The sequence below is a fragment of the Pseudonaja textilis genome, chromosome 1 (assembly GCF_049901715.1).
Source record: "Pseudonaja textilis isolate UNSWEBS1 chromosome 1, rPseTex1.2, whole genome shotgun sequence".
Taxonomy (NCBI): domain Eukaryota; kingdom Metazoa; phylum Chordata; class Lepidosauria; order Squamata; family Elapidae; genus Pseudonaja; species Pseudonaja textilis.
In genome coordinates, this window is record NC_141990.1 from 3,718,117 (window position 1) to 3,745,203 (window position 27,087).

Sequence of the window (27,087 nt, forward strand, 5' to 3'; positions counted from 1 at the left end):
CATTAAACGCTCGGTTAGCTCCATTCAGTTGCCCAACTCTACCCAACAAGGGATTATGGGGTCGCTAAAAGATGATGATTGTGGTCGTATGTTCCTCGATTAAAGCTACAATATGGGATCAAGAGTTTCTGTTGCTTAGCCAGGCTGTCGTGAGTCTCGAGTGATTTTACGATCCTTTTTTTTTTTTTTGCCACGGATGCTAAGCAAATCATTGCAGTAAAGTGAACCGTGCAGTCGTTAAGTGAATTGTGCAGTCATTAAGCAAATCCAGCTTCCCCACTGGCTTTGCTCACCACAAGATGGCTGGGAAGGTCACAAACTACAATCACATGAGCCAGGACATTGGAGCCATCATAAAATCCATAGTTAATTACTATTTGAAGTTACAGCAGCATTGGAGAAAGTCACGACCAGTCATCACACTTAATGACAGCATCATCTCCAGGCACATATTCGGGGATTTGGCAATCACCACATGTTTTGACCGTTGGAGCACCTCAAATCACCAGTGGTGACCTTTGCACCTGGCTTCCAACAAGGAAAGCCAACATGGAAAGACAGATCGGTGTATAATCGCCCAATTCACTTAACGACTGCAGTGCTTCGCTTAACAACTGTGGCAAAAAAAAGTGAGTCATAAAATCACTTGTGTGTCAACCCTGAAGCTGACCTGACCGAAGCCATCTTGGAAGCTGCAGTGCTGCTACACTAGAGTTGAAGGAGGAGGGATTAGAGATAGCTGGGGTGATGTGGTCAAAACAAAATACTTTCTCTTGAGAACCAAGGTCATTCCCACACCTGGCCGGAGGAAGGAGTGATGTTGCCTGATCAGCGGATGCCGCCTTGATTGGGCCATGTATGACTGTTTGGATGGGGGGGGGACTTTTTCTTTTAATTAGGGGAAAACCCAAGGGATCCTTTCGAGTCGGTTTTCACCAGATCTGTGCCAATATATTTCCGTTTGTAGAGAAATGACTTGTCAGTGTAATACCTCAGCCAAGCAACTCAACTTCGACAACAGTAAACAACAGCCTAGTCAAGGAACTATCAATGCTTCCAGCTACACTTGATCCCTTTTTGATGTAACCCGAATCTCTTAATTCTTGTATTGAATCTGCATAACTTGCACACGATATACAACTGGCGGACTAGAGCCCAAACGCCTGGAAATTTGTCACCTCTTGGAGAAATAGCAAGAGGAGAAGAGGGGGCCATAAAAATTCCAGAAATTCCAAAGGAAACTTCCTGGGAAGCTCTTCTCAACTACGTTCCCAGAAAAAAAAGGGGGGGGGAGGGAATTAACATGTTGTTTCTTTGTATTGACGAAAGCCTCACCGGACAAAGGGGAGGGGTTCTAACTCCCTTTATCTAAGCTGCATGCCTTAGACCCTGCTTTGAATATCCGCTGGGTATCTTCCTCTTCAATAAAGAATTCCTTTTGAAATACCCAGTTTTCAAAAGTTCATTCTTACCGTCTGAAGCGGGGAGAGAATCTTGGGCCTCACACTTAGAGAGCAAGGACCCCACATCCATCCATCCATCCATCCATCCATCCATCCATCCATCCATCCATCCATCTCTATCTATCTATCTATCTATCTATCTATCTATCTATCTATCTATCTATCTATCTATCTATATCTATCTATCTATCTATCTATCTATCTATCTATCTATCTATCTATCTATCTATCTATCTATCTATCCCTCTCTCTCTCTCTCTCTCTCTCTCTCTCATCTCTCCTGTTATGGGATTCAATTTTTTTTTAGTACCAGTTCTGTGGGCATGGCTTGGTGGGCATGGCCAGGGAAGGACACTGTAAAATCTCCAGTCGGAGGTGGTATTGACAAAATAAATAAAATAAATAATTTTTTTAAAAAAGTATTGCCCAGTTCTCTGAACTACTCAAAATTTCCACTACCGGTTATCCAGAACTGGTCAGAACTGGCTGAATACCACCTCTGCTTCCATTCTTCCGAGGTCAGTAAAATGAGGACCCAGATTGTTGGGGGCAATATGCTTTTCTCTAAACCACTTAGAAAGGGCTATAAAGTGGTATATAAGTGCTGTTTCTATCTATCTATCTATCTATCTATCTATCTATCTATCTATCTATCTATCTATCTATCTATCTATCTATCTGTCTATCTATCTATCATCTATCTATCTAATCTATCATCTATCTATCTCATCTATCATCTATCTCTATCTATCTATCTAATCTATCATCTATCATCTATCTCATCTATATCTATCTATCTATCTCATCTATCATCTATCTATATCTATCTCATCTATCATCTATCATCTATCTATATTCATATCTATCTATCTATCTATCTATCTATCTATCTATCTATCTATCTATCTTCTACCTCATCTATCATCTATCTCCATCCATCCATCTCTATCACAGCCTTATCAGGAAAACAACCAAACTCAGAGAGCAGTAAGGACTTCACAGTCGTCCACCTCCTCTCCACAACCCCCCTCTTCTAGCACTGACGGTGTTACTTAGACAGGTAATGAAATGTCTACAAGAAAACAACCAAGCGCAGAGAGCACCAAGGACCCCACAAATTGCAGTACCTTCCTCCTGAAAGTACCACACACCCCGCCCCCCCAGTTTAAATAGGGAAGGAGCAGATCCTCCATGTCTTCAGTCCCGGTAAGACAAACAGGGTCTTGCAGAAACCCAACCACAGAGCTGTCATGGTTGCAGACGGGGCACTGCAATCCCTTCCAGAGGGACCCACGATCTCGCTCGGGTGTCCCGAGCCCCTTCAAACCTTGGGCAACCACAACAGAACCTTCAATAGGAGCCTTCGTCAAGCAACCACAAGGAAGGCATCGGCAACCTGCTAGAAAAGCTTTAATAATAACGATCCCTGTATTCAGCCGTTTCACACAAAAGTTCTTACAAGAGTTTTTTTTCCGCAGTGCATTGTTCTTTGACGCCAACATAAAGCTTTTCGAGGTAGTCCGACATCCTCCAGACATTTCTCCCCTGTGCGCAAGAAAAAAAGGGGACACCCAGGGTCCCAAGGTCACACAAACTGTCCTTCAAGTTATTGATTTAAAGCTCCTTCTGATGACAACCGTTTTTTCCCCCTAAAACAGGTTCTTCCTGGCCAAGAGGCCTTCGATGTAGGGCTCCCGTAAGAAAACGGAGGGCAAAACACAATTCTTCTTCTCTTGCAAATGATGACTTCTTTGGAAGCTTTTGAGGAATTCACATCTGAGAAAATCAGGGGAGGATGACTTTGGCAAGGCCGCACTGGTGGATTGCAAGACGCAAAGGCACAAGAGGGCAAAGCTGGTTTGGTGCAATTAAGGTGGCGTGGAAACTCGAGTTGTAGCAATTTTGCCAGTCCTGGTTTCTTTGAAGTTAAGGCTTCTCAGTGCAACCGACACACTTGGATAGGCTACTGATCTACTCAAACTGATCGTAAATTTGGTGGCGATACAAACAGTAATGTTGGATCATAAAGATGATGTCGAAGAAGATGGAGAAGAGGCCAAGACCAAATTTGGTGGGGTCTCCAAAAATCAGCTTCCATGCATCTGAAAAATAAGAGACAATGAGGGCTTACAAAAACCAGTGGGGTTGACTGACAAGAGACTAATAAATACTTGGAAAAGCATAAATAGATTTTTCCCGTTTATAATTCACAATGGAATGAATGTTTTCTGGTATTTTACTGAAGAATCTGTACAATTTTGTAAGGAAATTGTGCAGCTGGTGACCAAATGGAGTCTAAGAGCCCTGACGTGAACTTGTAGTTTTATACAAATACTTGTATTCGACATTTTTGTATAGTCAGGCAAACAGGAGCATCAATAAAAATCTTCACAGCAGGAGCATCCTGAGGTAAATCAACAGAGCAGGAGCATCCTGAGGTAAATCAACAGAGCAGGAGCATCCTGAGGTAAATCAACACAGCAGGAGCATCCTGAGGTAAATCAACATAGTAGGAGCATCCTGAGGTAAATCTTCACAGCAGGGACATCCTGAGGTAAATCAACACAGCAGGAGCATCCTGAGGTAAATCAACACAGCAGGAGCATCCTGAGGTAAATTGACACCACAGGAGCATCCTGAGGTAAATGAACAGAGCAGGAGCATCCTGAGGTAAATGAACAGAGCAGGAGTACCCTGAGGTAAATGAACAGAGCAGGAGCATCCTGAGGTAAATCTTCACAGCAGGAGCATCCTGAGGTAAATCAACACAGCAGGAGCATCCTGAGGTAAATCACAGAGCAAACAGAGCACACAGAAGAAAAAGGCGGGGGGAGGGGAGGGAAACTCCACCTCCAAACCCACAGCAACCAATCATCACAGATTGCCTCACGCAGGAGCCAGCGCTCTCCAATCAACCGCAACTATTGTGTTCTGGCTCACTGCACAACCTCATTGCTCCAGCTACCAAATTTAAATATCTTAACAAATTTTTACTGCTTCCCTGTAGAATTTACAAAGCAAGATTACAAGCATCACCAAACAAGTACAGATTGTCCTGCACTTACAATGGCAATTGAGAACAGAATTTTCATTGTTAAGCAAGGCAGTTGGTTGTTAAGTTACAATGACACTGAAAAAAGTGACCTATAAGTGGAACTCGTGGTTTTAAAAAATAAATATATTTTGCATCTATATACAGCAAACCAGATAGACAGGCAAACAAGGGCATAATGAGGTAAATTGACACAGCAGGAGCATCCTGAGGTAAATCCACAAAGCAGGAGTGATCAAAATTTGGTGGTTGCAGTGTCACGCGATCACCATTTGCAACCTTTCCATCTAGCTTCTAACAAACAAAGTCAATGGGGCAAGCCAGATTCACTTAACAACATGTTTCACTTAACAACTGCAGTGATTTGCTTAGCAACGGTGGGAAAAATTGTTGTAAATTTGGCCATGCCTTGCTTAGTAATTTCTGGTCCTGACTGTGGTCATAAGTTAATGCATTATCTTTGCAGTGAATAGGAATTTTAGTGAGCTCTTGATGGGCGCATACACGTAATCCTCAGCTTACAACAGTTCATTTAATGACCGTTTAAAGTTACAATGGCACTGAAAAAAGGGATTTATGACAGTTTTTTCAGAGTTATGACATTTGCAGCATCCCCATGATGTCACGTGATCAAAATTCAGATTGTTAGGAATGTAAGTCACCTAACAGCTGTTTGGGTTGGACAATATATAAACCAGGATAGACATTTTAAAACTGTATCTTTAAGACAATCCTAAAAGTGTAATTGGGTGTGGTTTCTCAAACGGCCATAAGATGGAGCCAGAAACCTGGGTTGTTTTGTCTTAGTCTCAGAAGAGAGTGTGAGTGTATCTCTGTTTCCTTCGGTTGGAAAGTATTGCCATTTTTCCTAATTGACTGATATTTCTGGATTTGATGTAAGTCTGTTACTGAACTGTTTTTGACACTGGACTTTGTTATTGAATTATCCCTGGACTAAAAACTGACTGATTTACCTGTGAAGGACTTTGGATTGCTTGTTTGGACTTTGCTTAACATTTCTGGGAGTAAAATCCAACATTTACTGTACAGTGTATCTGTGTGCTGTATGTGTATTATTCAAACACTATTCTCAAATACGTCTCCCTGTATGCGCTCATTCTCCTAACGGGGAATTACCTCAACACAGCTGCTTAGTAATTGGTTCATATTTATGAAGGTTGCAGTGTCCCGGGGTCACGTGATCCCTTTTTGTGACCTTCTGAAAATCAAAGTCCCTGGGTTTGAGTCACTTAACAAATGTGTGACTCATTTTAGCAACTGGAGCGATTCACTTAACAACTGTGGCAAAAAAAAGATGGTCAAATGGGCCAAAACTCAATAATAAAACTTTTGGCCTCAGTTGTGGTCGTACTAGCCCTGCAAAGTACAGGTAAGTCCTCAATTTAAAACTGTTCATGGCCGTTCAAAGTTACAACTGCTCTGAAAATATCATCGTGAGCAGTTTTCTCACCATGGTCACGTGATCCAAATTCAAACAATTGGCAACTGGCTCGTACTTCCTCAACGGAGGAAGCAGACTCACTGAAAAACCGCATTACTAGCTTAAACAACAGCAGTGATTCACTTTAAAAATGGTCGTGGTTAAGAATGTTGGGCTCAATGATGGGCATAAATCGAGGACTGGCTGTATGCCCCCTTCTCTCTGCCTGACCCAACGAGCTGCTCTTACCATTGTTGTAGGATTGTAGAAACATCTGCATGAGGCTGAAGGCACCGCCGGTGAAGTCCAGTAGGACGTTGCCGATGCTCCAGCCCTGAGTGCTCTTCCGGCGAAAGTTTAGGTAGGCCTATGAGGAGACCAGGATGTCAGGTAAGTAGGAAAAGAACACCTCTTCCATAACCAGGACCTCAGACAAGTCAGCCTCTTGTCCTCTTCAATGGCGCACAATGCGTCAGAGAGAAAAGAGCTACGTCCTCCACTTACGACCAGAGAAAGTTCAGAGAAGAGCAACCAGGAGGATGAGGGGACTGGAGGCTAAAACATGCGATCAACGGTTGCAGGAACTGGGCCTGGCTAGTCTGGGAAGAGAAGGACCAGGGGAGGCAGAATAGCATCTTCCAATATTGGAGGGACTGCCCCAGAGAGGAGGAGGAAGGGGTCACGCTATTTTCCAAGGTACCCGAAAGCCAGATAAGGAACAATGGATGGAAACTGATCAAGGAAAGATTCAACCTGGAAATAAGAAGGAATTTTCTGACAGTGAGAAACAATCAACAAATGGAACAGAAGTTGCCTTCAGAAGTTGTGGGAGTTTTATCCCTGGAGGCTTTCAAGAAGAGACTGGACTGCCATCTGTCAGATATGGTGTAGGGTCTCCTGCTTGGGTGGGGGGGTTGGACTAGATGACCTGCAAGTCTGATTATCTGTTATCTGACCACAATTGAGCTCAACATTTCCATTGTTAAGCGAGACGGTTGCTGAGTGAGTTTTGCCTCGTTTTACCATCTTTCTTGCCACCATTAAGTGAATGACTACAGTTGTTAGATTAGCAATAGCTCTTCCTTCCTTCCTTCCTTCCTTCCTTCCTTCCTTCCTTCCTTCCTTCCTTCCTTCCTTCCTTCCTTCCTTTCTTCCTTCCTTCCTTTCCTTCCTTGCCTCCCTCCCTTCCCAAGCAAGAGCACTTAATTCTTATATACCACTTCACTGTGCTTTTACAGCCCTTTCTAAGTAGTTTACAGCGGGGGTCTCCAACCACCGGGCCGCGGACCGGTACTGGTCCGTGGAACATTTCCTACTGGGCCGCTGGTTTGCTAGGCGCCGCCATCTTGTTTGACGAGAAAGTGCTTCCAGGTGAGCTTTTCCCGTTGGAAAGCGGCGTTTGGGTCCTGAAGGAATCCTCCCGCCTTAGTTTCGTTCGAAGCCCCCCCCCCCCTCTTCGATGAAACTAAGGCGCGAGGATTCTTTCAGCACCCAAGGCAAGGCGAGCCGAGCGGCCGTCCCGAAGCCGTCCCGAAGCGAAGCCCATCGACAAAGGTACAAAGGAGGAGTTGAAGGTGGCGGGGAGAAGCGGGGACGGCTGGCTGGCCGGTCACTCGGCTCACCTTGCCTTGTCATGCGTGCTGATGCTGGTACCGGGCCGCGGATCATTTTGTGATGCCGGTACCGGACCGTGGCACAAAAAACGTTGGGGGCCACTGGTTTACAGAGTCAGCCTCTTGCCCCCAACAGTCCAGGTCCTTGTTTTAATGACCTCGGAAGGATGGAAGGCTTGAGCCAGTCAGGATCGAAGTTCCTGGTGTTGGGCAGAGTTAGCCTGCAATACTCATTCTAACCACTGCACCGCCACGTCCTCATTTTACACACCTCGGAAGGATGGAAGGCGGAGTCGACCTTGAGCCAGTCAAGATCGAACTTCCTGACTGAGCGGAGTTAACTGGCAATACTGAATTAAAACAATGGCTTCCTTCCTTGCTTCTTGCTTTCCTTCCTTCCTTGTTTCTCCTTCCTTCCTTCCTTCCTTCCTTCCTCCCTCCCTCCCTCCTTTCCTTCCCTTCCCCTTCCTTCCTTCCTTCCTTCCTTCCCTTCCCTTCCCTTCCCTTCCTTGCTTCCCTCCCTCCTTTCACAAGCAGCAGACTTATATACCGTTTTCCAGTCCTCTCTCAGCAGTTTTACAGAGTCAGCCTCTTGCCCCCAACAATCTGGGTCCTCATTTTACTGACCCGAGAAGGATGGAAAGCTGAGTCGACCTGGAGCAGTCAGGATCAAACTTCCTGGCTGTGGGCAGAGTGAGCCAGCAATACTGCATTCTAAACACTGGGCCCCCACGGTTACAACACAGTCATTAAGTGAATCCGGCTTCCCCGTTGACTATTTGCCAAAAAGTTGCAAAGGAGTATCACATGAACTCTGCACATTGCAACCATCATCAATATGAACCAATTTTCCCAGTGTCCGAATTTCAATCATGGGTTCGTGGGGAGGCTGGCACAATCGTGTGAAAAAACGGCCATAAGTCACGTTTTCAGTGCCGTTGTGAAGGGTCACGAACTCGCTTGCTGTAAATCAAGGACTATCAGTCTAGTCTCATGGTCTCAAAATTTGGACATCCGGCAAACTGAGCTCGCATTTATGACAGTCGCAGCGTCCCGGGGTCACGCGATCCCCTTTTGCAACCTTCTGACAAGCAAAGTTCGCGGGGGGAAATGCCGGATTCGCTTAACGACCGTGTTGCTACCTGAACAGCTGCAGCGATTCACTTTAACGGCAGTGGCAAGGAAGGTCATAAATAGGGGCACAACTCACTTAACAAATGCCTCGCTTAAGAAATAAGCAATTTCGGGGGCCCATTGTGGGTTGTGGGTCAAGGATACACACACACACACACACACCCGTCATGGAAAAACCGACTCCCTCCTTCGCTCACCTGAGGGAAGTATTTGATGAGTGTGATTCCCAGCTTGATGTAGGAGAAGTAAAACAAGAATTGCAACCAGGTGATCTGTTGGGCAACCGTCACGGCCAAAGTGGTGAAGACGAAGAGCCACGCCGCAACCAGGAACGCAATGGCGACGCGAGAAACCTTCTGAGTCCCTCTCTGCGGCGGGGAAAGTAAAGAGAGAAGAGAGAGAGAAAGTCAACATTTCCCTGTTCTGACCCAGGCTTCCCAAAATCACGAAGCCTGACAAAAACCCCTTTTTATTAGGTTAATGTCAATTCCTATCTGTCATGCCCCTATTGGGAGTCTGATTCTGAGGGGGAGGTCGAACAGCTGACAGGAAGTGGAAATGTGGCTCCGGTGGCTGGGGAGGAAACTGGGGAAGGGCACAGTCCGGCTGGGCATTCAGAGGAAGATCCAGGCCCGCCCCCTCTTCATCCTAGGGCACACAGGGTAGAACGGAGAAGGGAGCAACATGTGTTATGGGGGAGGAAAGGGCCCTGATTCCCTTCATTAGCTGCAGCTGGGAAAACAGGGTTTTAAAAGGGCGTTTGCGCACAGCACCTTGCTGGAAGCAAAGCGTGCATTATCTTTGTCAAGTCTTACCTGGGTTCTGGCGTCCTCCCAAGTGTGTGTGTTTCTTTATTTTTTGAATATACTGTATGTTATATTTTATTATATAATATTATATATTTTTGGCAATTCCTTATCCTGCCCTGTCTCGTTAATTGCTGCAGCGTGGTTTGTGTTGGTTTTTATTTATAATTTATACGTACTTTGGGTTCAGATGGAATTTCTTCTCTTTAAAAAACTCTTCCCAGGAACAGTTTTTTAAAGAGAAGAAATTCCGTCCAAACCCAAAAAACTGTTCTTGGGAAGAGTTTTTTTTCTCCAGTCGATGATAACTGGACATTGGGGGCCAAGTTGGAGGACTTTACCTATTTTTGTGACTTTTGCTACTTTTGTGCCACACCCCTTTGGGTCTTCGCACTATCATTCACATCCAGCAAAGTCCCAGCAAACGGTCTTTCAAAGGTGATGTCCATTCATAAAACATTCCCATGGCCATTTTAGAGTTGCCAACAGAAAGGGAGGGGGAAAAGGGGTTTGAAAAAGCAGTGCGGCAGCTTGGAAATCAAAACTGCATTCCTTACATAGTTTTTCAGAGATTGTAACTAGGTGACTGAAGTTTCTGTCACGCAACTATCTAACTGGAAGGCATGATTGATGACTCTTGGCTATGGATGTGCCTCACTGGAGAATATGAATTATGAAACACCCAGACAGGTGGGGGGAAACCAGAGGCAAGGGTGGCAGTGAATGATGTGCCTCAGAGTCAGCTACACCCAGGCAGTGCCGGACATGTTAACTCCCAATCAATCCAATTTAATTTTGGAAGTTTGGCTCAAGACTCATGATTTAATTGAGGTAACTGCCGGAATCCTGACAGGTGAATTACAACCATAGAGCTTATCAGGCTTGAAGAGTTGCCAGGCCGATAGCTTCCAAGCGCAAGGCTGTATGAGGAAATCCTTGGCAAAGAGTCTCTGAGAGTCACGAAAAAAAAATCTTCACACTAATTAAAGGAACTAATTGTCTCCTGCAAACACCATTCCCCTTTCACTCCTCTTTATTTCCTCTGGGAGGGGCCATTCACCATCCATCTGTGTCTTTACTCCCGAGTTGACCCTTGTTCCTTTACTGTTCCCTTCTCCTGGCAGCTCTGTGCATGCACACACTGGGAACAGGCTCCAGCTGTTCTTCTTCCCCACTGATCTCTGATTCTGAAGGCAGCTGATAACTGTCAGACGACCCTGGCCCCATCTCTGCCTCCGACGCAGAGCCCTTGTCAGAGCCTTCACCAGACTCCAGGACTGGCCCATGTTCCTCCACAACCTCCTCACTGTCTGAGTCTGCCACCAGCTCCACTGGCCAGCCGCAACACAGACTTCAAGATGAGGGTGCAAATAAATTTGATAATAATAATAATAAAATTGGAGCCAGAACTTCCAATGCTAAGCGAGACAGTTGCTTAGCTGGCGGGTCACAAGATTTCCAGCAAGAATTTGGCCTCAGAAATTGTATTCCAGTGGGCATAAATGCAAGGAATTCACAGGTCGATTCAAAGGGTGGCAAAGGAATTTTCCGTGGGGCAGCCCGTGGGCAGAGGAATGTTCTCAGTCTGCCAAATGGTCCTGCTAAATTCGTGTAAAATCCTAATTTCCTCAGTTTCCTTCTAAAAATCTCTAAGCTGTGTACAACTAGTCCTCGGCGTACAACCGTTTGTACGGTCACTATTCGAAGTTACAACAGGACTGAAAAAAAGTGACTTAGGTTTCATACAACCATTGCAGCATTTCCCCGTGGTCAGGTGAGCCAAATTCAGCCACTTGGCAGCCAGCAAAGAAATTGGGTTCACTTAAGAACCCTGTGACTCATTTAACAACTGCAGTGATTCACTTAACCGCTTGGCAGGAAAGGGTCAGACCGCTTGGCAGGAGCCAGACTCCTTTAATGGCTGTCTTGCTTAGCAGTGAAAATTTTGAGATCCGTTGTGGTCCTACGTCAAGGACTACTTGATACAGAAGAGGACTTGAGAAAGATGACCAATAAACCCTCCTCCCATTGTGTGGGAGGAGGAATGGATTTTCAGACGGAAAAATTACAGACTACAGGAACCATTTGCACCCCTCAGGTAACCCCGATGATACAGATCAAACATCCAAGTGGGCTCAACGACCCTCTGAAAGGATGCAAATGACCAGCTGTGTCTGCAAGGAGTATATGCCACAGGGCCTTAAAAGAACTTAAAAAAAGCGTGGAATAATTCACCGCAGCCCAGTTGCAAACAACAGTGTGCTACCTTCCCGATTCCTAGAACTTCATGTAGGTCTTGAATCACAGAGAAGAAAACCAGACGGGGCTTGGCTGTGATTCATGATTAGTAAACCTGAATAAATAAAATGACTAGGTGATTCAAGTTTTATGCCAGCCTTGAAGAGTGAGAGGTGCGTTGTTAATCTACGGTTACAACCGCTGGCATTTATCTAACAGCCCGGGGGCGGAAAAAAAGTTGCGAAGTTAAGCGGGTCACGGAGGCGATTCGTTTTACGGATTGTCCTAACTTACAACCACGGTGGGCAGGCTCCATCCACGACTGCCCGTATTTCTTATAGAGTGATGATAAAACTAGGCTGCCTGACTTAACTGTAAAAGGCCTAAAACTGAAATAAAAGCCCCGAGCCCTGATTCCAAGTTTACAGTCTCAAAAACTAGCTATGAAAAGGGCTTAGAACTCAAACGGAGCTACTTTAGAGTAGGTCCTTGGTGCTCTGAGCTGGGCTGTTTCCTTGCAGACATTTCATGACCCAACTAAGCAACATCATCAGTGCTATTTGGGAGCGGGGTTTGTTTTGTGGAGAAGGAGAAGGGAGGAGAAGAAAGAGGAAGAGAATGGTGGGGTCCTTGGTGCTTGATTATTTACTTGCAGATGTCATATTACTCAACTAGGGAACATTATCAGTGCTATAAGGAAGGGGGATTGCTCTTTGTTTACAAATGACTTGCTCTGTCCATATGGTGGGAGTGTTCTTGCTGGCTCCTTAATTAACCTGTTGTAGATAGACAAAGATAGACAGACAGACAGAAGGTAGGTAAATAGAGAGAAAGACAGAAAGGTGAGAGAGAGAGAGACAGAGAGAGAAGGGAGATATTGTAGTATAGATGATAGATAGATAGATGATAGATAGATAGATAGATAGATAGATATGACAGAGATAGATAGATAGATAGATAGATAGATAGATAGATAGATAGATAGATAGATAGATAGATAGATAGATAGATAGATAGATAGATAGATAGATATGATATAGATGATAGATAGAGATGACAGATATAGATAGATATGATAGATAGAGATAGATAGATAGATAGATAGATAGATAGATAGATAGATAGATAGATATGATAGATAGAGATAGGTAGATATAGATGATAGATAGATAGAGATGACAGATAGAGATAGATAGATAGATAGATATAGATGGATAGATAGTTATGATAGATAGATAGATATGATATAGAGATAGATAGATATGATAGATGTAGATGATAGATATAGATGATACGATATAGATAGATGATAGATATGATAGATAATAGAGATAGATGATAGATAGACAGACAGACAGATAGATAGAAAGATATGGAGGGATAGATAGATAGATAGATAGATAGATAGATAGATAGATAGATAGATAGATAGATAGATAGATAGATAGATAGATAGATAGATAGATAGATGTAGGTAGGTAGGCAGATAGGCAGACAGACCCAGGGTCCTTTGATGCTCTCTGAACTTGGCTGTTTTCTTGCAGTCATTCCATGACCCAACTAGGTAATACCATCAGTGCACCTACCTCATAGATTAAGCACTGGAAGATGGTGAACAAAGTGAGAGCCACTGCATGGAGGCTGAAAAACACATCGTTGCTAGCTACGGGATTCACGCCATTGGGATACTGGTGCAGGAACTGTTCCTATGGAGGAAGGCAAAGATGTTACGCCGAAATTGGCCCAAGATGGCAGATGACTCCCAGCCGGACAAGACGGGACCTGGTACCTTTATGGGGACAATCCAAAAGAGTCCGATGTTGAAGACGCTGTAGGCGATGAAGCCGGTCAGGTTCAGAGCGATGAAATCGAAACTGAGCCCCACAACGCTGGCAAAAGGAACAGGTAAATGTTGAGAAGAACGGTTGTGGGAGCAACCTGAGCTAGATTTCGGGAACTTCACAAGTGCACTAAAGTCAGCATTTTCTGATCGCGATTGTCAATTAGCTGGGAAAAATCCCGCTTCTAGGCCAGTGTTTTCCAAACTTGCCAACTTTAAAACAAGCGGAATTCAATTCCCAGAATTCCCTAGCCAACCCACTTTAAGATGGATGGACATCCACTCCCAGAATCCCCCAGCCAGGATGCTTTAAGATGAATGGACTTCCACTCCCAGAATCCCCCAGCCAGTCTGCTTTAAGAGGGGAGGACTTCCATTCCCAGAATCCCCCCAGCCAGGATGCTTTAAGAGGGGAGGACTTCCACTCCCAGAATCCCCCAGCCAGCCTGCTTTAAGGGGGTGGACTTCCACTCCCAGAATCCCCCAGCCAGCTTGCTTTAAGACGTGACCACAATTTGTTTTCCAGCAGAAAATGGCAAATACCACCAAGAGGATATACTGGGTTGCTTTAACAACCACGTGTTTGCTTAACAGCTACCCAATTTGCTTAATGACCATTTTGGAGACTCATTTTACCAACATCATAAAAATGGTGATAGAATCGAGTCTGATTACCTGAGGCCTCAATTTAGACCACAGTGACTTATGAGCCAAATTCCAGGCTCCATTATGACTACAAATCATGATCACCTGAACACCTGTTTTTTTGGGGCGGGGGTAACAAAGGAGCAACATGCTTTAACGGATGGAAATATGAACCTGGCCAATTTTTGCTCGGCTTCAGGGACAAAAATTAAAACGTGCGGAATCGTCGTGCCATGCCAACTGCTATTGGGCCATCTGGTAAATTCCAGAGGATGGCAACTGAGGATCGTTGGGTCTTTTACCTTTTGCGTCTCCAATTCTCAAACACCTGAGGGTAGAAGGAAACCGACCAGGCTAGGAAGTAGATCCAACCGATCACTTGGTCCACAATCCTAATGGCGTTGCTGTGGATCACAAGGAACCGGATTCTGGGCCTGCAGAAGAACGAGAGAGAGAGAGAGAGGTTATGTTTGTGGGAACGTTCTAGGCTAATGACTTGCTTGGCGCCGCCCTCTCGGCTCTTCCTCATCTCCTCCTACTATTCCACCACTGGTTCGCACAGACGCAACACAGCCTCAGTTGGAGGTGGAGGACTAAAGTGCCTGGAGTACAGAGACCGAAAAATGGCCACTAAGTGAAATTACATCTCGATGAAGGGAATTACCGGCTGAATATGGCTCGGGATGGATGCATCTTACTCCAGGGGTGGGGTTCAAATTTTTTAACAACCGGTTCTGTGGGCGTGGCTTAGGTGGTGGGCATTGCTTGGTGGTCATGTGACTGGGTGGATGTGGCTTGGTGGTCATTTTATTGGCTGGGTGCGGCCAACTCAATATTACTCACATCGAGGCACGCATCTCCTTGCCTGGCCTCTCGTGACTGTGGGGATGCTGCAACAGTCGTAAGTGTGAAAAAGGGTCATAAGTCACTTTTTTCAGTGCCATTGTAACTTTGAATGGTCACTCCACACAAGCAAAGTACCAGCAAAGGAGGGGGAAAAAACTCCAGAGAAGTTCCAGAGACAGGAAGTCTAGTCCTGCCAAGAATGTAATAAGGGTTAACGGAGAGGCAGTTTCTGTAAGCAACACCAGAATGTTTCCTTCCTGCCTTCCTTACAGGATTAGCCCTGTAATTTCTTCTAACAACCGGTTCTCCGAACTGCTTAGAATGTTAACAACCGGTTCTAGCGAATAGGTGTGAACTGCTAGAATCCCACCTCTGCTTACCCTGTGTCATGGGATGCGTTCACCTGTAGATATACCGTCACCTGCCCGACCTCTTTAGCTTTCACAAGGAAATGTGCCTCCTTTTGGCCTGCTGCAATTATGACCTGTCAGGGATGGAGACATAAAATATATGTACTGTCAATGAAATTCAAGGGATGGGCTTGTGGCCAGATGGATGTCAATCCGGCCATTCTTTTCGGCTGATCCAGGTAGACCTTGTCTCCACCTTGTCTTAGTGTTTTTCAACCCTGGCAACTTTAATGGGTGGACTTCAACTCCCAGAATTCCCTGGCCAGCCATGCTTAAAACAGGGATTCTGGGAGTTGAAGTCTACATGGCTTCAAGCGTGAAGTCCACCCCAATTTAAAGCAGGCTGGCTGGGGAATTCTGGGAGTGGAAGTCCACCCATCTTAAATCCTACTGGCTGGGTTGAAATTACAATAGTTGCTAAGCAATCAGTCATAAGTTGAGGACTATAGATGGACCTCAACTTATGACCAAATGGAAGCCCAAATTTCTGTTGCTAAGCAAGACAGTGGTTAAGTGAGTCTTGCCCCAATTTGCGACCTCTCTTGGCACCATTATTAAGTGATCCACTGCAGTTGGTAAGTTAGAAACCCAGTTGTTAAGCTAATCTGGCTTCCCCATTGGCTTTGCTTGTCAGAAGGTCGCAAAAGGGGATCACGTGACCTGGGGATGCTGCAACTGTCACAAGTACATGCCAGTTGCCAAGCGTCCTAATTTTGATCATGTGACCATGGAGATTCTGCAACTGTCATATGAAAAATGGCCGTCTCATTTTTCATTGCTATTATAATTTCAGCCGGTCAGTAAGCGAATGGGGGGGGGGGGTAAGCTAGAGGACTATTTCTATCTACACCACAAAATGTAACAGACTGAAAGGATTGATCTAATCCAGGGGTCCTTAAAGTTGACTGCTTTAAGACTTGTGGACTTCAACTCCCAGAATTCCTCCTCCAGTCATGTTAGCTCAGGAATTCTGGGAATCTTAAACTTGCCAAGTTTGAAGACCCTTGGAATCGAGAATAGAATAAGAATAGAATAAGAATTTGAATAGAATAGAATAGAATAGAATAGAATAGAATAGAATAGAATAGAATAGAATAGAATAGAATAGAAGAATAGAGCAGGGGTCTTCAAACTTGACAGCTTTAAGACTTGTGGACTTCAACTCCCAGAATTCCTCCTCCAGTCATGTTAGCTCAGGAATTCTGGGAATCTTAAACTTGCCAAGTTTGAAGACCCTTGGAATCGAGAATAGAATAAGAATAGAATAAGAATTTGAATAGAATAGAATAGAATAGAATAGAATAGAATAGAATAGAATAGAATAGAATAGGAGAATAGAGCAGGGGTCTTCAAACTTGACAGCTTTAAGACTTGTGGATTTCAACTCCCAGAATTCCTCCTCCAGTCATGTTAGCTCAGGAATTCTGGGAATCTTAAACTTGCCAAGTTTGAAGACCCTTGGAATCGAGAATAGAATAAGAATAGAATAAGAATTTGAATAGAATAGAATAGAATAGAATAGAATAGAAGAATAGAGCAGGGGTCTTCAAACTAGCTTTAAGACTTGTGGACTTCAACTCCCAGAATTCCTCCTCCAGTCATGTTAGCTCAGGAATTCTGGGAGGTGAAGTCCACAAGTCTTAAACTTGCCAAGTTTGAAAACCTTGGAATAGAGAATAAGAATAAGAATAGAATAGAAGAATTTGAATAGAATAAAATAAGAATAAGATTTTTAGAATCGAATAGAGAATAGAAGAATAGAATTTGAATAAGAATTTTAGAATATAGAATTTTAAAATAGAAATAAGAATTTTAAAATAGAATAGAATAGAGAATAGAGCAGGGGTCTTCCAACTTAGCAGCTTTAAGACTTGTGGACTTCAACTCCCAGAATTCCTCCTCCATCCATGTTAGCTCAGGAATTCTGGGAGTTGACATCCACAAGTCTTAAAGCTGCCAAGTTTGAAGACCCTTGATCTAATCCAATCCAAGCAGGCTAAAATCTACATCAAAAACTTACCTGGTTGGGCAATTCAACAATGGTGACGTTCTCCTTGGATGTATAGGTCATGTTGAACCTTACCGCCAAAGTCTCATTGGGTGGAGCCCTGCAGGGACATCCGAAAATGAAAATGGCATAGATGGGCAGTGAACACGCAACTGGGAGAATTCGCACCCTCAGTGTCAGCGTTCCAACGAAACTCCCGGTTTCATTCAGCACTCAGAAACAAACTTCATCCAAGTAAGAATTTATTACAGTTGTCACATTGGCGCTGTCAACTCATAAAATAATTCTATGGTCTTTTAGAGATGCTAACAGAAAGGGAGCGGGGATCAGTATGAGAGCTTGCAACCAAAACAGCATTCCATAAAAGTTTTCAAAGATGGTAACTAGGTGGATTAGGTAGATTAATCCAAAAAGAAACCCCAACCAAAATCCAAGGCAGAGAACAAGAGAACGTCAAAGCCCTCCTCCCATATATAAAAGGCACTACAGACAAAATCAGCAAGATCCTCCAAAAACACAACATCAAAACAGCATTCTGCACAAACAGAAAAATATCCACCATCCTAAGAAACCCCAAAGACAGAGTCGAATTAGAAAACCAAGGAGTATACGAAATCCCCTGCACTGCCTGCCCCACCACATACATTGGACAAACTAACAGAAGAATAAGTGCACGCGTTGAAGAACACAAGAACTCAATCAAAAAAGAAGAACCGACCTCTTCCCTGGTCCAACACCTCAAAGACACAGGACATGAGATTGACTTTAAAAATACCAGAACTATCGCCAAAACCCAACACTTCAACAACAGAACAATCAGAGAAGCCATAGAGATAGAAAAACGCCCACACAGCATGAATAAACGAGATGACACCTCCCGCCTACCAGCCATTTGGAAACCCGCCCTCATGAACAGACGAGTACCTAACATGAAGAATGACACCAGACCCACACCCACGAAGGCCACACAAGATGCTACCACCACACTTCCACGTAGAAAGCAGACTCACACCCATACGGGAGACACGATCATGGACCAGAAGCCACACTGCAGCTGCATCACTACCCGCCTCAAACCCCTCCGACCCATTCATGAAGTGAACTGACGCCCACCATGAAGATGCGGCACGACCACGAACACGAAGCCAAACAGCAGGATCACAGCTCACCAGCTCAAATCCCCCAGCAACTAAGACTAACCTGAGCACAACCAAGCCCCCACCTGAACAGAACACACCCCAGCCAATCAGAACACAGCCAACCCCCAACCAATCAGAGCACAGCCAAACCCCACCAATGAGAACACACCCCCACCCAATCAGAACACAGCCAAGCCCCCACCCAATCAAGTCCCACCCCCACTAGCAGTTAAAAGGAAGAAGCAGCTGCAAGCTCACATTACTCTGAGAAGCACAGAGCTGAAGACACAAGCCTGAAGATGATGAATGAGAATTCATCAAAACGTTGCCTAGATACTTTCAATTTTATGCGGGAGAAAACCCGAATAACCAAAGATCCACATACAAATACCCGTGAGAATCTCAGAAAATAGATAGATAGATAGATAGATAGATAGATAGATAGATAGATAGATAGATAGATAGATAGATAGATAGATAGATAGATTGATAGACTATCCACTATGATCCACTATTGACCTCACCCCATTCCTAAGCGGTAAGAGGCGTGCATAAGTGCACCATCATGGCTACCGTCGCTGTCCTATTGCCCCCATTTTTTCCTACCTATTTCCTGTATTCATACTCATGTTTATTCTTATACCTATTATCTTGTAAGCGATTGACAAATCAAATAAGTAAATAAAATAAAATCTAGCCCTGCTGATGGGCCCAGCCCTGCTATTACCGGCTGGGCCGACATGACAATTAGGACTGACTGAACGATAACATCATCCTACAAATCACGCCCAGATGGAAAGTCCCCACAGAACAAAGAAAACTGAATTTTTTATATCCCCGCGAGTGACTGCATCCCAAACGACTTGGCCTGATTGGCACTTCCTGGGTTTTCCCACCAGGTGTGTTTGTTGACCTTGAGGTGGCTTACCTGAAGGTGAGTGTGATTTTTTGCACGCTGTGGTTTTCCAGGCAAACTTCTCCAGGAGCAGAGAAAGCGGAGGGTCCATCTTCAACTGGGGGAAAAAAAATGTCGGCTTTGAAGTCCCTTTTTCATCCCACATCCCCGGCTTTGGATAAGGATAATTTGATTTGGCAGAATTGGAGCCCACATAACCTGGTCCATTTAAGAGACTGGCATGGGAGCTCCCCCTGATCTAAGCTCGGGGCCTGGAAGAGGTTGCCCTTTGGGTGTGACGCCTCCAATTTTCCATGTCGCCCTTCTCTGACTGTAGCCCAAGCAGGGTCCAACCTTGACAACGTTGAGATTGGTGGATTTCAACTGCCAGATTTCCTCAGGGCTGGTTGAGGAATTCTGGGAGTTGGAAGTCTACAAGTCTTAAAAGCTGCCAAGGTTGGAGGATTCCTGATATAGACAGTGGTTTTCGATGTTGGCAGCTTTAAAATGTGCCTATTTCAACTTCAAATCAAGATGGATGGATGGAAGAGAAGGAAGGAAGGAAGGAACGAAGGAAGGAACGAAGGAAGGAAGGAAGGAAGGAACGAAGGAAGGAAGGAAGGAAAATAAGAAAAATGGGAGGAGAGAAGGAAGGGAGGAGAAGGATGGGGAGAGGAAAAGGAAAGAAGGAAGGATGAGAAAGAAGGAAAATGGGAGGAAGGAAGGAAGGATAGGGGGAGGAGAAAGGAAAGGAAAGGGAGGTAGGGAGAGAGGGAGAAGGAGGGATGAGAAAAAAGGGAAAAGGGAGGAGAGGGGAAGGAAGGAAGGAAGGAAGGAAGGAAGGAAGGAAGGAAGGAAGGAAGGAAGGAAGGAAGGAAGGAAGGAAGGAAGAAAGTGGAAAGGAGGGAGAAAAGATTTTGGCTAGGGAATTCTGGAAATTGAAGTCTACAGGTCTTCAAATTGCCCAGACTGGACTCCCAGGCTATCGCCCAAACATTAAAAAGAGATACTCAATATCCTCAACAATCTGACTCTAGATTTAGGGATATAGCTTTGAAAGATCTCATTTGCATCCATGCATGCATAAATAGGAGCAGGTGCTGCAAAGGGAAGACAAACCTAACAAGCTTTTTATGTAAAGCAGTGATTTTCAAACATGGCAACTTAAATCTGGGTGAATCCCAACTCCCAGAATCCCCCAGCCAAGCTGCTTTAAGAGGGGAGGACTTCCACTCCCAGAATCCCCCAGCCAGCCTGCTTTAAGAGGGGAGGGCTTCCACTCCCAGAATCCCCCAGCCAGCCTGCTTTAAGAGGGGTGGGATTCCGCTCCCAGAATCCCCCAGCCAGCATGCATTAACAGGGATGGACTTCCACTCCCAGAATTCCCCAGCCAGGATGCTTTAAGAGGGGGGGCTTCCCAGAATCCCAGAATCCCCTTCACCCCAGCCAGCCTGCTTTAAGAGGGGAGGTCTTCCAGAATCCCCCAGCCAGGATGTTTTAAGAGGGAGGACTTCCACTCCCAGAATCCCCCAGCCAGCCTGCTTTAAGAGGGGAGGACTTCCACTCCCAGAATCCCCCAGCCAGCCTGCTTTAAGAGGGGAGGACTTCCATTCCCAGAATCCCCCAGCCTGCATGCTTTAAGAGGGATGGATTTCCATCCCAGAATTCCCCAGCCTGCATGCTTTAAGACTTCCACTCCCAGAATCCCCCATCCAGCAGGCTTTAAGAGGGGAGGACTTCCACTCCCAGAATCCCCCAGCCAGCCTGCTTTAACATTGGTGGAACTCTGCTGGCTGGGGAATTCTGGGGGTTGAAGTTCCCTCAGCTTAAAGTGGTTAACTCTGAAAAACTCTTAAAGCACCTCTTAAAAAACAGGAAGCAGATGTTGGCCAGGTTGAAAAAGTGAACGGGAAAGCTTGAATGCCTGTGAAGTCAAGCCAAAATCACTTACCGCCGGTTGCGAACGAGGCAAAGCATAAAAAGAGCAGCGAGAAAAGGCCAAGTCTATTCGTCATCACGCCAAAAGAGCCGACAGCTGCAAAGCGAGAACACAAAAGAGGAAATTCTCAGTTTACTAAGAAAAGGAAAAAAAACCACATCGGTCTCAAAGTGCCAAACTCCAATGAAAAAATACAGTTTATCACCAAAGGAAATGGGGACGCTCAGCGGACAAATCACGTGATAAATCTATCTGCTTCTGTGGTTTTACAATGGAAAAAAATTGCCCTCGTGATGCCAACTGAAGGAGGGGGGGGGGGATTTTCAACTCTCCGAAGAAGACAATTGATCCTTATCTGAAGTTGGTGGATCCCAAAAACAAATGGGATCACAAGGGACCAAGGCTGTGCCCAAACGGCTCAAAACTAAAAATCAAAACAATGGCAAGTAGTCCTTTTGACCTACAACCACAATTCAGCCACAAATTTATGTTCCTCGGTGGGAAAGTTGTTAAATGAGCTTTGTCCCGCTCTATGACTTTTGTGGCCACGGCTGTTAAGTGAATCTGGCTTCCCCCCCCCACTTCCCTTTGCTTGTCAGAAGTTTGCAAAATGGGGGAATCCGGGATACTGCGACCATCATAAATAAGAGTCAGTTGCCAAGCGTCTGAATTGGGATCACGGAAGCTGCACCTAAGTGTGAAAATGGTCCTAAGTCACTTTGTTCAGCACCTTTGTAACTTCAAACGGTCACTAAACGAACTGTTCTAAGTCGAGGACAATCTGTAAATGGTTTTGCCCATCAGTTTATCTTCTTCTTTCGGTATATATCCGTGGTGGCGAACCTATGGCACGTGTGCATGTGTGGAAATGCGCAGCGTGGGTCGCACGGGTCCCATGTGCAGGGGCATGAGGGGCACACGCATTGCCTTCTGGATGATGGCACATGAGCGCGAGCACACAAGTGCGCACGCAATTATCGGCACGGGAGCGCAAAAAGGTTAGCCATCACTGGTATATATATATATATAAGTGAAATGCCAGTCACGCATCATCACAAGATCTCCAGAACTGTAAAGCCTACAAACTTGAAATTGGGCACCTATGTTCCTCTTGGCTTCTAGGGGTTTACTAAGAAAGGATTTTTCGAAATGACCCTCAGAGCTATTAGTATTTCCTATATTATTAACACGCTCTGATGCTAAGGAGTTCTGCTCCCGCTCCTCACCTGGAAAGAAATCTCTTCCAAATGCAAAACACAAGCAGAGGAGAGGAGAGTTTTGTTAAGAGTTTGCAAATGACACTGGAAATACCAATGAAATCAGGTGAGTCAAGAGAGCTTGGTAAGCAAATAATAACTGAGGAGCTGCAAGACACAATTATCACTCGTGACTATGGGAAACCCAGAAGGTATAGCTTATTGTGGTACGTGAACATAACCAATCATAGCTTATTGAACAAACCACAGCTAAGCAAACCGGGGATTAGAGTGACATGTATATTATTCTAAACATTGAATTAAAGCTACGAGTCCCACAATTAACAAATGGCACCTCTTCAGTATAAAAAATATTAGTGGCAACCTTATTACACATTAGCTAATCGCTAACACAAGTCACTGCCCCATTTGTTTTGGAAGGGTTCAGTGCTAATGAAACACAATTTGGCACTTGAGAAAAGAACAAAGTACACTTCTCAGTACATGTGCACACTTGAACCGAAGAAGAAACAATCTCTTCTTCTATCTCTTCTAAGAACAGCAGAAGAACTACAGGCATTAGGAACAGGCTGGTCTTGTGGTGCAAGAGTCATAACCTCGCCCTGAACATCAAAAAAGACCAAAGAATTGATTATAGACTTCAGACGATGCAAAGCAGAGCCTCTCCCACTATATATCAATGGAGACTGTGTGGAAAGAGTTCGCAGTTTTAAATTTCTAGGAACTCATATTTCCGACAACCTTACTTGGTCGATCCACATTATGGCTACCGCAAAGAAGGCCCAACAGCGCCTGCACTTTCTGAGGCTGCTGAAAAAGGGTGGTCTGGGTGAGAAGTTGCTGGTTACTTTTTACCGTTCTACCATTGAGAGCATTTTGGAATTACTGTGTAACGGTGTGGTATGCTGGATGCTCTATAGTGGATAAGAAGATGCTCCAGAGAGTAATAAACACAGCACAAAAAAAATCATCGGTTGCTCTCTTACTTCTTTGGAAGAGATTGCGAAGACCAGACTCCTCTCTAGAGCATTAAAAACCTCCACAGACCGCTCTCATCCTGGTTGTTTATATTTTGAACTGTTACCATCAGGGAGACATTATAAGTGTCTTAAAATGAGGACTAATAGACTGAGAAACAGTTTATTTTCCAAGGCAATAATTGTCTTGAATCAAACAATACATATGTGATTTTGCCCTATGTATATAGTATATAGCCATTTTGAAACTATCTAACTTACTATATGTTTTAGGTAGGTTTTACACTAGGTTTTTAATTATTATTATTAGCTACAATTTGTAGTGTGATTGTGATGTGGTGTTTGGGCCACTGTGCTGAAGTAGCTTTTAACTTTCATTGTATTCGTGGAATGCAATTACAATAAAGGTAAATTCTAAAAAATTCTAAACAGGTCACATGGCAAATACAGCTGTTCTTTTTATACCGCTCAGCATCTACTGTCTAAAATGGTTGCTTCATTTTGTCTTGTAGAAAGTTAGCACCCACCCCTCTCCTAGAAAAATGAAATATCCTAGGAAATACACTGCTCAAAAAAATAAAGGGAACACTTAAACAACACAATGTAACTCCAAGTCAATCACACTTCTGTGAAATCAAACTGTCCATTTAGGTAGTAACACTGATTGACAATCAATTTCACATGCTGTTGTGCAAATGGAATAGACAACAGGTGGAAAGCAGAGGCAGTTAGCAAGACATCCCCAATAAAGGAGCGGTTCTGCAGGTGGTGACCACAGACCACTTCTCAGTTCCTATGCTTTCTGGCTGATGGTTTGGTCACTTTTGAATGCTGGCGGTGCTTTCGCTCTAATGGTAGCATGAGACGGAGTCTACAACCCACACAAGTGGCTCAGGTAGTACAGCTCATCCAGGATGGCACATCAATGCGAGCTGTGGCAAGAAGGTTTGCTGTGTCTGTCAGCGTAGTGTCCAGAGCATGGAGGCGCTACCAGGAGACAGGCCAGTACATCAGGAGACATGGAGGAGGCTATAGGAGGGCAACAACCCAGCATCAGGACAGCTACTTCCGCTTTTGTGCAAGGAGGGACAGGAGGAGCACCGCCAGAGCCCTGCAAAATGACCTCCAGTAGGCTAAGCATTTGTATTGTGCCATGCGAAGGTGGGGATGCTCTTGAGAGTTATAAATGGGAGGACTGGTCAATAAATAGCTTTTTTCAGTGCTGTTCTAACTTCAAACAGTCCCCCAAAGAAATGATTGTAAGTTGAAAATCTGCATTCCACCAATCGGATACACAAGGGGTCCCCAAACTTGGCAATTTTAAGACTTGTGGACTTCAACTCCCAGAATTCTATGCTGGCTGGAGAATTCTGGGAGTTGAAGTCCACAAGTCTTAAAGTTGCCTAGTTTGGAGACCTCTGGTATGCCCTCTTGTGATTCGCAAATGCAAAGGGCCACAATTTGCTATTTTTGAAGGCAGCCAACCATCTCATTTTCTAGAAATGTTTCCTTGTATGAAGCTTTTTACAAATCTGATAATGTGAGAGCCAACTGTCCCTTCACAACAGGACTGTTTATCCATAAACCTCTACGGCTAATGTAAAAAAAAAAAACCCACCACATTTTGATTGCAATTCCTCATCCCATGTACAATCTTGATTTTTAAAATGTTTTGAAAAAGACTAGGGTCTCTTGCTTAAGCAGGGGGTTGGACTAGAAGATCTTCAAGGTCCCTTCCAATTATGTTATTCTGAGAAAGGAATGGTGGATAGAAAGGGAAGGAAGACACAGGTAAAGAGGGAGACAGGGAGGAAAGAAAAGAAGGAAAGGAAAGGACAAGAAGAAGAAGAGAGGAAGAAGGGTTTCTTGCTTGACTAGTTGGACTAGGGTTGGACTAGAAGACCTCCAAAGTCCCTTCCAATGCTGTTATTCTGTATTCCGTACAAAAGACCTCTGACAACGAGACTGGATTAAGAAGGTTTTGTTATCTTGTACCAACAAAAGGCAACAGCACCAACCAGCTGTGAACACTAATCTTGTGAGAGAAATCACATATCAGTAGATTGGCAGGATATAAAGAAAAAACACTTTTCGGATAAATTAGGGCGCCTCTGCAGAAATAAGCAGCTAAAATAATTGCTTTCCTCGTGCCAATGAAAACTCAATCATCCAGGCCAATGATATCTAAAGAAAGGTTAAATCAGGGCAACTGGACCAAAGTTTTAAAAAGTTTTGCTATGACTTTTTAAAAAATTGCCTTCCTCCTTCCAGCACGATTTGTTATCTATTCATGCTGGAAAAACAAGAACCCAGCTGACACTCCGGACAACAGCTGTTTAAATAGTTGTTGTTTTTAAATAAAGGAAGCAGAAAAAAAACATTTACTTTTCTCTTAATCAGTACATTAATCTCATCTTCTGAATTCTCCTGAGCTTCTGCCTCAGCAATATTTTTAATTAGATAAATGTTTAAATAACAATAAGCTAAACAATAAATTATTGTTATGTTTCCCAGGTTGGTGTCCTGAGCTACAAATCCCACTGTCCACACATGGAAACGATGGAAACTGTAGTCCAAATCTTTATGGGTCGCCTTTGGGCTCCATTTCCCACCCCAAACACCCCTAGGGATCTCGATATCCAAGAAGCCATGAATTCTGCCCATGCTCAGAGGCTCTAATCACTCAAGAGGAGCAGACATTCAAGGGAGGAGGGGAATTCTGGGGATTGGAGCGGGGCTTCCTAACCAGAACGGGCATAAAACGTCTACGATTAATGGGGTAGGTGTCGTCATTTTTCGCCCCATCCTCCTGGGGCTCTGAACTACAACTCCCATCGTATAGGAGGGCGCCCAGTTGGAGAAGAGTCTGCTAGACAGGCGGCGGGGGGTGTTACTCTTCCCAAAACCACCATCCCCATCATGCAACGCGGTGGGCTAACCGTCGAAGCTCGTTATGAGGCTTCGCGGGGCACGCTGGGACCCGTAGTCATCCTCACACTCCCACACCGACAAGTCGCTCCGTCCCGCTCAAATTAAGGCCCGGGGCTTCGTCTCCGTCCCCCGCCGCCTCTCGAGTGGGCGTCCACTTACCCGGAGAAGCAGCGCCGCCGCTCCATCCCAGGAACATGACGCCCCGCCCCATCGCTCCGTTCTTGCCGTTGCTCACGAGATCGGCGCTATATAATGACGAGGCGGGCACCCCCTCTTTGCCTCTTGCTCACCGTAGCGGCCATCTTGGGTGAGTTAAAAGGGTGGCCGTTTCCGTGGCAACGAGTCGCGCCTGCGCATGCGCAAAAGCTCCGGAGCCTTTCCAGCTCAACGATCGTATAAACTCCAGGAGGGGTGATGATTAAGAGGAGCGAGGACATATCCAACATGGCGACCACGGTCATAGTTCGCCATATTGGGTGTGGCGAAGCCACTG

General features: G+C 44.8%; 1 protein-coding gene across 2 annotated transcripts; it reads right to left on the minus strand.

Moving 5' to 3' along the window:
- Positions 1-2,856: 2,856 nt before the first annotated feature.
- CTNS (cystinosin, lysosomal cystine transporter) lies at positions 2,857-26,913 on the minus strand. 2 transcript variants are annotated; one of them, XM_087924588.1, is made up of 11 exons: positions 26,754-26,913; positions 21,482-21,565; positions 19,564-19,648; positions 17,509-17,596; positions 15,459-15,562; positions 14,535-14,666; positions 13,537-13,636; positions 13,334-13,453; positions 8,901-9,071; positions 6,206-6,323; positions 2,857-3,565 (listed from the first exon to the last, which is right to left on the minus strand). In XM_087924588.1, exons 1-11 carry the CDS (start codon positions 26,803-26,805, stop codon positions 3,435-3,437), a joined length of 1,185 nt encoding a protein of 394 aa, XP_087780714.1. In that variant the 5' UTR covers positions 26,806-26,913; the 3' UTR covers positions 2,857-3,434. The 2 variants fall into 2 exon arrangements, with proteins under 2 accessions (XP_087780714.1, XP_087780718.1); XM_087924592.1 differs by having other exon boundaries at positions 26,603-26,762.
- Positions 26,914-27,087: the final 174 nt, after the last annotated feature.